Consider the following 13,942-nt stretch of genomic DNA (forward strand, 5'->3'; position numbering starts at 1 on the left):
CTCTTTGGAACATTATTTTGACCCACTTTTTTTCTCAATTGATTTTTTTAAAGAATGAGAATCACATTTACCCCATTTCATGTTCCAAAAAAATGGGAAAACAAGGGAGCAATTGAGTGTTCCAAACGAGTGTTCCAAAGTTCAGTGGGGTAAGGTTTTTTAAGAACCCACCTCAGGTAATTTCAATAATTGGGGATTTACGAAAATTCATCGTCCATTTTCTTATCCCTTAAGATCTCTATAAAACAGAATTAAATTCCATTCCTCTCTAATCTTTTTGCTATTGTATGCAGAAGTGTATGCACATCTATTGCAACATAGGTAAAAATGAAGTCTCAGAGTTCTTTTTTACCTTTCTTTTATTTTTAAACAGAAATATTGAAAGATAAGACAATTACATTAAATATAATTATTTCTTACAAAGGTAAAAATAAGGATTCATAGTCACAGTCCTTTTTAATCTTTTATTTAACACTAGCTTCTGCGCCCCTAGCATCTAGGGACTCTATATTCGAAGGGATATGGAAGGGGAGAAAAATAGCTTTAAACAATACCCAGGCTTATTTATAAAAATAAAATAGCCTAAAATCTTCTCAGGGTCTATGAGAAGCTTCCCTCTAAAGAAAAACCATATCGGTTCAATGGTGAGCGAGATCCTTTGCTACAAACAAAAAAAGTACTTAGTACTTTATATTATAGGATCAACAGGGATTTTAAGGGATAAGACAATTGACAAATTCATGAACACACCCAACTTACCACTTCTGTTGATTGAAATTGTTGGTCGAAAAGATTGGGAAGGATTGTACATTTCTATCAAATTATCAAAACAACACTATAAATCTATAATACAAAGTAGAACGATGTCTGTCCGTCTGTCCGTCCGTCCGTCTGTCTGTCTGTCCGTCTCTCTGTCCGTCCGTCCGTCCCTTAAGATCTCGGTAGCCACTGAACCGATTGGATTCTACTCTTCAGGGAATATACCGACTGGTCCTGTGGTGGTTTTAGGCTATTTTCTTGCGGAGTGGGTTACCCCCAACCCCCCAGAAACAACCCCCCCCACATTTTTTTGTAGGGGATTTCCTTGGTCCTTTTACGTATTTCGCCCAAATTTTTTTTATCACCTCTTGGGGAAAAGCCCCTAGAGGCTAGGGGCGAAGCCGCTAGTTTTTAAATAAAGGACAGGACTTGTTTATACATCTTTGAGTACTAGTATAATTTACAGTCCAATATCCACTACCTTTCTGATTTTACCAATGCTTTATTTTTTGCATTTAAAATGAACAAAGGATTTAAATGCAATAACAATGTGGAACCTTTTGTACTGTTATATACTTTGTCACTCTTGTGGGGTAGGTGCATTATAACCAGGGAGGGAGGAGACATTGGACTGTAAAATACTTTGTAATTGTACTAGCGGCTTCGCCCCTAACCTCTAGGGACTTTTCCCCAAGAGGTTTAATCAACCTAATTTTTCGTTTTTTAGATTAAAAAGAATTTTTTTTTCGTTTTGGAGGGGATTTTTTTGTGGGGGGTTAGTCGACCCCACTATTTTAATTTTAGTTTAAATTTTTTAATGAGGGGGGGATTTCCCATTTTTTGGGGGGGTTGGGGTGTCCCACCCCCCAATAAATAGTTATAAACCTTCCCGGGACCTATGAGAAGCTACCCTTTAAAGGAGAACCCGACCGGTTCAGCGGTTAGCGAGATCTTTTGGTACAAACAAACAAACAGACAGACATGGTTCTACTTTGTATTATAGATTGAGCACTTAAAACCTTTTCAAAATCTTGAATGAGTTGTCAAAACTTAGTTTCATTTAAATTCTTAGAATATATTTTCTAAGGAAGAGGGTTAATGCTTAGAGAACTAGCAAACCAAAATAAAACAATAATATTAATGTATTCGGTCCTTTATCTACGGCTATAAAAACAACATCCATGAAAGCGATGATCTGAATTTTTACTTTACTTAAGGCCAAACGAACATAAACAAAATTTATGTTTTCCTCTGCAAACGTACGGTCAGATGGGCGGACGGAACAACTCTAATTATAGGAATTAAAATTATTACCACTAACAGTATCAAACGCCATGCAGAAGTCAAACTGTTTATAATGAGAATTTTTCAGTTTAACCATCTGATTCTTATTAAAAAAGAACTTCCTAATTAATTTCAAAAGTATTTAAATTTCTTTTTGGAATGTAAATTACTAATTAAGCTAAAATTTTATAATCAAACTCACTCATTCACTGCCTTGATATCTATAAAAGGTGTATTTCTCCGATTGTCTTTTTTCATAAGATTCCTTTAATTTAAAATAAAAATGAAAAGCTCTTTTTGGCTTATTACAAATTTTGATATAATGATAATATTTTTATCCAAAAAAATAAAGTTGTAAGTTTTTTTATGTTTGTCCGTTAAGATGTCACTAACCACTAATCAGTTCTATAGTTTTGGATTGTTCGTGGCTATTTTATCTTAATAATTAAGTCTTTGTTTTAGGCTATTTCAATGCAAAAGTGTTATTTATTTACTTTGAGTTCATAATTGAGGTGGGGGGTGGGGGGGTGTGAGCGCCCAGTTTGCAATGAAAGAAAATTACTGCGTTATCTGTTTAATGGGAAGTATTAACTTTGCCATTTTTCCTGCAGAGAGGCTGACTAATGGTCCCGCAGATTACGGGGTGAAATATTTTTCTGCAAAAATGGATAATTAGCAAAGAACACCTTTTGTCATTAAAATATTTATTTTTTGGGTTCAAAAAAGCATTTTAGAAACCTAAAAGATGATTTATTGAGTCTCGACCTAAACTTAGGACGTTTAAATTGATACTATTTCTGCTAAGTCAGGCACCTGCCAAGTTAATAATAAATACCAGCGGAAATATGCTATGAGGCACATAAATTTTTAATAATTTTAGACAAACGTCGTGCAATCAAAATATAATAAAAGCATTATCAAGCACCCTTCTAAGCAAGCTCTGAACTTTAGGAAGGCAATTATTACCCTATATAATCATTTGTACACAATACGACGTCTAACTTGAATAGGAATTTTTAGCAGACGAATGTTCTTGTTTATGCTTAGTCACATACGAAATGATTTAGTAGCTGATCGGGCTACGAGTACATGAGACGACTGAAATTATAGAGATAAAATAAGTATAATTATTCAATCATGTGATCAGATTGTTCCTCTACTGTGCCCCTACTTTAATTTATTACGCTGGTTTATGTGAACACTGTATTAAAGGTTGAGAGGCGAGGATCAGCTGAATTTGAGTTGCTGAATGTGTACACAGTTTCCTCGGTGTTTCCCCATCCGATCTCAATACTAACTACTAGCTAAAAAAGCTTCAAACTTCAAAAAAATCAAAATTTGAAAAGTTAAAATTTTGAATGTATAATGTATAAATCATTTATACATTCAAATTTAGATTTTTTTAAGTTTAAAGTTTTTTATCTTTATTTTATTTTTAAATATCGAGATAGGATCAGGCAAACACCGAGGAAACTGTGTACACATTCGGCAACTCAAATTTAACTAACCGAGATGAGATTAAAAGAGGCCTAACTCAAGAATTGCACATTTTTTTCATTCCAAGGAGGAGCGTTGGTTTGTATCTATTTAAATTTTACTGGTACCCAAAGTGTTCCAAAATATTACATAAAACATAAAAAACATTTATTCAGTGACAGATTACGCCCCGTCTTACGAAGCAGTACATACAATAGTACACCAAGCTACTGCTTAGTACCAGGTGTACTTTACAATTTTTCATAATATTTATAAATTTAAATTGCATGACTAACACTAGATGTTATGTGTGGCACTGATTAGGCTTCCCTAAAAGTAGGAATATGCGTATCCGAGATGTTTGCATTGCCTTTTTTAGGTTGGCATTAAAATAATAAGAAAAATAAGAAATAATAATGTCAAAATAAATGTAGGTAAAATTAAATGGACAGGGGAAAAAGAGAAGGAAAGAAGGGTTACAACAAATTTTAAGGCTAGTTTTTCTTAAATTTTAAAACCATTTCTGTAATTAATAATGTAAGGTTTTTAATAAATCCAGGCAAATCAATATATTTTAAGTACATTCATTACATTCTTCAATATTACATATAGATTTAAAAAGTTCATCTTTAAGATTTAATGCAAATGTTTTTTTAGGAATATTCTCATTTAAAAGATCTTTTTCATGACAAAAATTATTCCATAGTCTTTGAAATGAAAATAATGGAAACCTTTCAATTTTTTTAAATTTGGCTATTGGAATATAAAACTCACTAGAATTTCTTAGTTGTCTCTGATTTCTTAGATTATTTCTAATCCATACACCATCAAAAGAATTTGGTAGCCTCCAGCGAATAAAATCATAAAAAAATAGTAGTTTTGTATAAATAGATAGCTCCTTAATAGGCAAAACATTAATTTTCCTAAACAAAGGTGGCGTATGGCTGTTATAAGCGGATTTGTGTATAATTCTAATAGCTTTTTTTTGTAGAACTACTAAAGGCTTAATAGATGATTCTAAGCCACAGCTCCATGCTGGCAAGCAATACAATAAATGGCTATTTATAAAAGAGTGGAATAGTGTTACTAAGGATTTTTCACATAATATATGCTTAACTCTATTGATTAAAAACAAACTTCTAGATATTTTTTTCCTTAAATATTCAATATGGTATTTAAAGTTAAGTTGAGAATCAATAAACACACCCAAAAATTTAATTGCAGGAATTTCACTCTGTTGGTTGATATAACCCAAATATCTAATTTTATCTGTATCATTCTCATTTTCATTATTAAAATCTAATTTAATTTTAATTTGTTCCCAAGTTATGGAATCCTCCCTTTTATTAAAGATCATAAATTTAGTTTTAGTTGGATTAAGAGACATTTCATTGCAACGAAACCAATCACAGATATTTTTAAGTTCAATGTTGAGTATTTCAATTATCTCATTCAAATCTTTTCCTGATATCAAAAAATTACTGTCATCTGCAAAGAGTAGTGTCATTAAGCTAGTACAATTTTTAATATCATTGATATAAACTAGAAACAAAATTGGACCCAAAATACTTCCCTGTGGGACACCCTTGCTGATTCCTAATAAATCACTTTTTTCGCCATTTGTATAAACAAACTGATTTCTATTACTTAAATAGTTTTTAAACCATTCTAATTCTAATCCATGTATACCAATTTTTTTAAGTTTTTTTAATAAAATTGTATGCGAAATTGTATCAAAACATTTAGCAAGATCACAGAATACCCCTATAGTAATTAAATTTTCATTTTTTGCTTGTCCTAGATAATTCAAAAGGTGGATCATAGGATGTAGTGTAGATTTTTTTGCTTGAAATCCATATTGATGTTCATAGATAATTTGATTAAATTCAAGATATCTTGTGAGTTGTTCAGATACAATTTTTTCTAACAATTTTGAAAAAATAGGTAGCAAACTTATTGGACGATAATTGCCAGGGTTACATTTATCCATTTTAGAGCTGTTACTATATTTAAAAATTGGCAAAACTTTAGCAATTTTTAATTGTGAAGGAATTTGACCTGTTTTAATAGATTGGTTAATAATGTGAACAAGAGGTACGGCAATACTATTTATAATTTGTTTTAATAAACAATTTGATAATCCAAACATGTCAGAGCTCTTTTTATTTTCCATTTTTTTCACTAAATTAAAAAGAACATGAATATTTATTTCTCTTAGCTTAAATACACTGTCTGTATCAGGAATAAAGTCGCACGGATTAAGTGGGGAAGGGTTAATTTGGCTGGCAATTTCATCAGCAATTGAAGTAAAATAAGTATTAAATTTGTTAGAAATATCATGATTATTACTGTAAGATGTATCATTGACAATTATTTCATCTATACACGATGTCTTGTCATTTGATTTTGAGATTACTTGTCTTAAAGTTTGCCAGGTTTTTCTTAGATTTTCTTTATTTTGATTAAGTTGTTCCCTGTAAAAAATTTTCTTTGCATCTTTTATTGCCTTATTGTAAATGTCCCTATATGTTGTATATGCAATGTTATTTTCTGGTGTTTTATTTTTTGAATAAATTGTCCCTAGCTCAAGTTTTTTTCGTCTAGAAATCATAAGCCCTCCCGTCATAAATCCCTCTATTTTATGAATATTTTTATTAAATTTAACTTCTTTGATGGGAAAATGTAAATTAAAAGCACAATCAAATACTTCATGAAAGTTTTCAAAACTAATTTGTGGGTTTAATTCATTAAGAACATTACCCCAGTTGTTCGTGTTTAACATTGCATTAAATTGAATAATTTTTTCACTTGTTATATCCCTGCTGATAAATGTTTTAGGCTTTTCTGTTTTTTGTGTTTGAGAACTAACATGAAAAATAGGGAAATGATCAGAAATTGAGTTCAGAATAACGCCAGATTCCAATGTATTATTGCAAGAATTAGATAAAATATTATCAATCAATGTACATGAAGCATGTGTAACTCTAGTTGGTTTAGTAATTAAAGGCAAAAACCCGTTAGATAAAGTGTTCTCTATAAAATCATTAGTTTTTAAATGAGATTCAAATTTAAGGAGATCTAAATTCAAGTCAGACATGATGTAAGAGTCACCTTTATAAGATGACATTGCTGCTTGTAAATTTGATATTTTATCAATGAAATATTCCATCTGATCATTAGAACTCATGCCTTGTACTGGAGAATTTGGACGATAGACACAACTAATTATATTGCTTTTTTTCTGTTCAGTAATAACTTTCAATGTTAAAGATTCAAAAAGATTTTCTTCAAAATATGATAAATCATCAATTACAGTAAATCTATGTTTTTTATGAATATAGATTCCAACTCCCCCTCCCTTCCCCTTTTTTCTAGATGAGAATACAAAATTATAATTTTCAAGTTTATATAGATCTTGATCAATAATTGAAAATATTTCTTGAGCAGAGGTTGTTTATCATATTATCTTATCCCCTCAATCAAGACCTATTTTGACCAAAGTGTGTTTAAAATCACCCATGTGACGTCATAAAAATGAGGGATTATCCATCTCTTTTTTAAGGGTTTTCATTCACACTTCTCCTTTCATCTCCCTCATTTTTATTACGTTGCATGGGTGATTTTTAACACACTTTGGTCTTTGTCCCTATTTTATCAAATGCTGTTCTTGCTTTGCCTTTTTTAATATCATTGTCCTTGTTATATTTAAGTACATGCTAGATTAGCTGTTTAATGTATTTTTTTGCACCCTAAGCTTTTGCATAAAAGTTAAATTAACCAGGGTTCGGCAGTTTTTGCGCAGTTTTACTGCATCAGTGGGTCATTGGAATATACTGTTTTATGAACAGCTTGTCTGCGGCTGAGTATCATTGCTGTGTTAACAATTCTAGGTAGCTGCAAAACAAATCAGTCGCTGTATTAAAATTTGCGGCCACAGTTTAATTTGCAGTTGCAGCTTCGGTTTGATTGAAATATTGCGGTGCGGCTGACGAGCCCTGGAATTTATGTTTAAAATAATGCTCACATCCGCAGCTATTAATTTAGATTAATTGTTCAGTGTTAAATCTCTATTTTCATTTAGAATTATTTTTATGCGGCATTCTACAAAATTTATTCTAATTTTATTTTATCTTAAATTTACCTTCTTGTCCAATTATGGGTGCTTGCTCTTAAAATGCATATCAAGCATCAAAACCCCACTCCAATATTTTTCAATGAATTGAAAATAGAGGATAGAGTAGAAGCTATTTTTCTTAATGCCTAAACCCTGCGGGACCTAGACTTTCGGTGCCCGGACCCTATTCTCAAAATAGACTACCCTGACCTTAAAATACAAAGATCCATAACTACAGCCCCTTATTTTTAATTTACTTCAAAATGAGAAAGTAGTGGGTTCTGTGCACGACTAGACACTTTGAGGATAACTGCTGTCAATGTATTATCTTTTCCACCATTTTAATCTAAATAAGTATTTTTAGTAGCGAAGCTACTCAATAATTCACTTTGTATGTCCGTCAGTCCGTAACGCTATGGGGGAAATGGGATTTGCTCAGCTCCTATAAAAGATAGCAAGCTGAATTTTTTTGACAACATTCCCATCATTAAGGAGCACAATTAATTATAAAACATTTTTAGCAGGTTTTTGGCTATTTTTATATTTTCCACATTTTCCCTCATATCTTTTTTTCAATCGTCGTTATCAAACAAAATAAAACAAGGTTTTGTGTTTATTTTTTCCAATAAATCTATTCTTGATTTTAATATATACACTTTAAATCTACTTGTTATTATTATTTATTGTTTTATTCCTTAAGATCTCTTTTCTAAAAAAATGATTATTGAATCAAACTACAAAATTAAAACATACTGGCGGCTGCGCCCATAGCATATATGGTAGAATACTGTAGAAAAATAGCTTTAACCCATCCCATGGCTAAAATCTAAAAGTAAATAGCCTAATGCCATCCTATGATCTATGAAAAGCTTTCCTAAAAGGTCAAACTTAATAAGCTTTATAATAATTGAAATCTTAAGCTTCAAACAAGAAACCTTACTTATATGACAGGATAAATAGAAAATTACGGGTTGTTGTTGAATGGAAAACTATTCTATAAGAAAGTCATATGAGACATACCAACACTGTTGAATAGCAGAGTAGCCTTACTGCTTAGAAACTAATATTCCTTCTTTATATTATTCATATTCATATACTAATGCACAGAGAGGTGAAACAAGCCCTTTTTACTTACTTTTACTTATCCGCGTCTTGCTGTTTCAGCAAATTCGGCCACTACATGTCTCCAGGTGTTACGGTCTTTAGCTTGCTTTTCTGCTTCTCCCCATGTCATCTCCATCTTTTCCAGCTCATCTTCTACACTCTTTCTCCAAGTTGTCCTGGGTTTACCCCTGCTGCGCTTACCAGGAGGTTTCCATCTCAAGCATTTCTTGGGGTTTCTTGACATGTTCATTCTAAGAACATGTCCTAGCCACCTAAGTCTTTTAATCCTTATCTGTGTCTCTAAGTCCTTCTCATTTGTCTTAAAATGCAGGTCTGTGTTGGAGATTTTGTTTGGCCAAAAAACTCGACATATTTCCCTCAGGCAGTTGTTGTGGAAGGAGTTGAGCTTGTTCATTTCTTTCTTAATCACTCTCCAACACTCAGAGCCATAAAGAAGTACAGTTTTTACATTACTACTGTAGACCTTCAACTTTGTTTTTAAACTGTATTTTCTTGACCTCCAGATAATTTTTAGGCTTTTGAATGCAATCCTTGCTTTGTTTAATCTTGTTTCAATGTCAGCCTTAGCTCCATTCTCACTGCTTATTACACTGCCAAGATAGGTGAACTTGTTGACTTGCTTTACTTCATTCCCCTCAATCTTGATAGGTTGGGCAGGAGCCTTGCTAATGTTCATAACTTCAGTCTTTTTAACATTTATGAAAAGACCAACTTGTTTAGCAAACATAACAAGTCTATCGGTTTTTGTCTGTAGATGTTCAGTAGAGGAAGATAGCATAGCAAGGTCATCTGCAAAGTCAAGATCTTCTAACACTCCTGAGACACCAAAATTAAGACCTCTTGGTCTATCATTCGTTTTTCTCATAACCCAATCAATTACAAGTAAAAACAAAATGGGTGACAAAATGCATCCTTGTCTGACACCTGTGCCTATTTTGAAGAATTCTGTTGTTTTATTGTCGACAGCGACACAAGCTTCAAAGTTTTCATAGAACTTGCTGATGATGGTAACAAGTTTAGGAGGAATACCATAGCTTCTTAAAATTTTCCATAGTGTTGATCTGTGAATTGAATCAAATGCTTTCTGGAAATCTATGAAGTTAATGTGAATTGGTGTATTCCATTCAGCACAAGTCTCTATTATATTTCTCAAAGTAAAAATCTGGTCAATACAACCTCTTCCCTTTCTGAATCCAGCTTGTTCTTCTCTGAATTTTAAATCAAGTTTCTCGTCAATTCTGGACAAAAGTACTTTACTCAAAACTTTACTAGGAATAGACAACAGCATTATTCCTCTCCAGTTGTCACATATGGATAAGTCTCCCTTTTTTGGAAGTTTAATAATAATGCCCTTAGTCCAATCTTCTGGTAATTTTTCTTTCCTCCATATTTTATTTAGTAGATCAGTCAGCACTTCAACAGCAGTGTCAAGATCAGCCAGTAGCATCTCTGCTGTTATCTGATCGCCACCAGGTGATTTATTCAGTTTAAGATTCTGAATGGCATTTCTGACTTCTCTCTCAGTTGGAGGATCTGAATTTATATCAAGGTCGTTACCTGGCTCTGGATTGGCTGCCAGCTCCGGCTCTGGCCTGTTCAGAACCTCTTCAAAATGTCTTCTCCATCTGTCAATAACATCTCTCTCAGCAGTTAGGATTAGGCCATTTTTATCCTTAACAGCTGCACTTTGAGGTTGACTCTTGCCACTTAATTGTTTGGTGATTTTGTACATTTTTCTTAAATCACCTCTTTCAGAAGCTTCCTGAGCCTTTTCTGCAAGATCTTCAACATATTTCTTTTTGTCTTCCTTAGCGCTCTTCTTAATCTCTTTGTCTTTTGAAGTATAATCTGCTTTAAGCTTGTCTTTCAACCTGTCTGATTTTGCTGCATTTAATTTACTTTTGATTTTCTTTCGTTCTTCAATTTTCTGCCAAGTTTGGTCAGAAATCCAGTCCTTCCTATCTCTCTTCTTACAACCAAGTACATCTTCAGCAGTCTTGATGTAGTTATCTTTAATTCTGTGCCAGGTTTTCTCCACAACTAGCTCATCATCCGTCTCTATATATTGTAATATTCTGAATCGGTTTTTGAGCTTGATAGAGAATTCATGTCTGGTTAGTTGATCTTTAAGTTTGTCAGTATTATAAACCTTCCTTAGCAATTTACCTTGCTTTTTAACTGCTTTAAGACTGAGTTTGACATTGCAGATAACTAGGTTGTGGTCACTGCCAACATCTGCTCCTCTGAATGATCTTGTATCTCTTACTGATTTTATCCATTTTCTGTTGACTAAAATATGATCAATCAAATTTTTAGTCTTGCCATCTGGTGAATTCCAGGTGTGTTTGTGTATGTTTTTGTGCTGAAATATGGTTCCTGTGACAACTAGTTCATTGTCGACACAACATTCAAGTAGCCTGGAACCATTTTCATTTCTGTCACCTATGCCTTCATGTCCCATGGCAACTTCATAACCATGTCTATCTTGGCCAACTTTAGCATTAAAGTCTCCAATAACAAGCAGCATATCATGTCTAGGAGTTTTCTTGATTTCTCTGTTGAGAAGGTTGTAGAATTCTTCCTTAATATCATCTTCCTTGTCATTGGTAGGTGCATAAACTTGTATTATTGTGGTCTTGCAATATTTTGAATCAAACCTTGCTCTGATGATTCGTTCAGAGATTGGTGTCCATTCAATCAAAGCTTTAGAAGCTTTGCGGTTCATTACCATTGCAACACCATGGATGTGATGGTCTTTACATCCTGAGAAGATAATTGTATGTCCAGATTCTGTATTCTTAAGTCCTTGTCCGGTCCATCGTGCTTCTGCTACTCCAAGAATAGATATATTATATCTATCCATTTCCCTAATAATCTGAGCCTGCTTTGATGCTTCAAACATAGTTCGAACATTCCAGCATGCAAATCTGATGTTAAGCTTTGGATTAAGCACTCCCTCCCTCGACCTGATGGATTCCTCACGGCTTTGTCCACCAGGTGTCATGTTGCCAGGTATAACCTGACCTTGAGTTGTGCTTTCTCCTGGTATAAGTTTGTTTGTGGATAATGTAGTGGTTTCTTTAACAATTTATGTTTTATGGAGTTGACTAGTTAGGCCCACGTCCAACCCCCAACCTGGAGGACCAGTAGTGGGTTCTGTGCACGACTAGACACTTTGAGGATAACTGCTGTCAATGTATTATCTTTTCCACCATTTTAATCTAAATAAGTATTTTTAGTAGCGAAGCTACTCAATAATTCACTTTGTATGTCCGTCAGTCCGTAACGCTATGGGGGAAATGGGATTTGCTCAGCTCCTATAAAAGATAGCAAGCTGAATTTTTTTGACAACATTCCCATCATTAAGGAGCACAATTAATTATAAAACATTTTTAGCAGGTTTTTGGCTATTTTTATATTTTCCACATTTTCCCTCATATCTTTTTTTCAATCGTCGTTATCAAACAAAATAAAACAAGGTTTTGTGTTTATTTTTTCCAATAAATCTATTCTTGATTTTAATATATACACTTTAAATCTACTTGTTATTATTATTTATTGTTTTATTCCTTAAGATCTCTTTTCTAAAAAAATGATTATTGAATCAAACTACAAAATTAAAACATACTGGCGGCTGCGCCCATAGCATATATGGTAGAATACTGTAGAAAAATAGCTTTAACCCATCCCATGGCTAAAATCTAAAAGTAAATAGCCTAATGCCATCCTATGATCTATGAAAAGCTTTCCTAAAAGGTCAAACTTAATAAGCTTTATAATTATTGAAATCTTAAGCTTCAAACAAGAAACCTTACTTATATGACAGGATAAATAGAAAATTACGGGTTGTTGTTGAATGGAAAACTATTCTATAAGAAAGTCATATGAGACATACCAACACTGTTGAATAGCAGAGTAGCCTTACTGCTTAGAAACTAATATTCCTTCTTTATATTATTCATATTCATATACTAATGCACAGAGAGGTGAAACAAGCCCTTTTTATCTTCCTATAAATATTTATTGTTTCTTAACTAATGTTCTATTTGCATAAGAATAGTTGGGGACTTGACAATATTTGTCTGGTAGGTAAAATAAAGTACTATTCATGTACGTAAGTTACAATTAGGTTTATGAAATTATATGTGCTCTGTAAGTCGTATATTTTATTTTCCTGTAAATATTTATTGTTTCTTAACTAATGTTCTATTTGCATAAGAATTGTTGGGGACTTGACAATGTACTATAAGCTGTATATTTTTTCCCCCTAAGAATAGTTTGGGACTTGACAATAACTAATAAGATGGACCTACACTATGTAATTCCTCATACAACTTTCCAACTCTTTTATCTGAGAAAAAAGTATACAAAATCAACATACCCACTCTATATAATTCCACTTCACTTACTTAACTCTGTTAGTTGAGTAAAAACTATACACAATCATCTAATAAGATAGACCCATACTAAATAATTCCTTAATTCAACTCCCTAACTGTGTTAGCTTGATTATAAGTATTAATAGTTAACTAATCAGACTTACCCTCACTATATAATTATGCATTCAACTTCCTAACTGTGTTAGCTAAGTAAAAGTATACAAAATCAATTAATAAGACTAACCAACACTACACAATTCCATATAAAAGTCCCCAACTCTGTTAGCTGAGTAAACAGTATACACAATCAACAAATAAAACTTACTATTATTACACAATATCTCATACAACTCCCCAACTGTGTTAGCTTAGTAAAAAGTATACACAATTAACTAATAAGACTTACCCACACTACATAATTATTTATATAACCTCCCAACTGTGTTAGCTTAAAAATAAGTATAACAGTTAACTAATAAGACTTACACTCACTACATAATTCCACATACAACTTCCAACTGTGTTAGCTGAGTAAAAAGTATAAACAATCAACTGATACGATTAACACTCACTATATAACATCTCATACAACTTCCCAACTCTGTTACCTGAGTAAAAAGTATACACAATCAACTAATAAGATGGACCCACCCTACATAAATCCTGGTACAACTCCCCAACTGTGTTAGCTGAGTAAAAAGTATACACAATCTACTAATAAGACTTACCCACACTACACAATCCCACATAGAACTCCCCAACTGTGTTAGCTGAGTAAAAAGGATAAAAATCAACTAATAAGACT

At 32.7% G+C, this 13,942-nt stretch overlaps 2 protein-coding genes across 2 annotated transcripts in view; one reads left to right on the forward strand and one right to left on the reverse strand.

Annotated features, from left to right (window-relative positions):
• Positions 1–13,942, forward strand: part of LOC145328850 (glycine receptor subunit alpha-2-like) — a 316,261-nt gene that overhangs the window by 154,279 nt on the left and 148,040 nt on the right. The window lies entirely within an intron of this gene.
• Positions 8,775–11,762, reverse strand: LOC145327516 (uncharacterized). Its single transcript, XM_080171061.1, has one exon. It carries the CDS (start codon positions 11,760–11,762, stop codon positions 8,775–8,777), a length of 2,988 nt encoding a protein of 995 aa, XP_080027187.1.

The sequence above is a fragment of the Acartia tonsa genome, chromosome 9, assembly GCF_053477335.1.
Source record: "Acartia tonsa isolate MP-2025a chromosome 9, ASM5347733v1, whole genome shotgun sequence".
Classification (NCBI taxonomy): domain Eukaryota; kingdom Metazoa; phylum Arthropoda; class Copepoda; order Calanoida; family Acartiidae; genus Acartia; species Acartia tonsa.

Coding starts and splice junctions, on each gene's coding strand:
- LOC145327516 (XM_080171061.1), bottom strand. CDS start 11,762: ATGACACCTGGTGGACAAAGCCGTGAGGAATCCATCAGGTCGAGGGAG.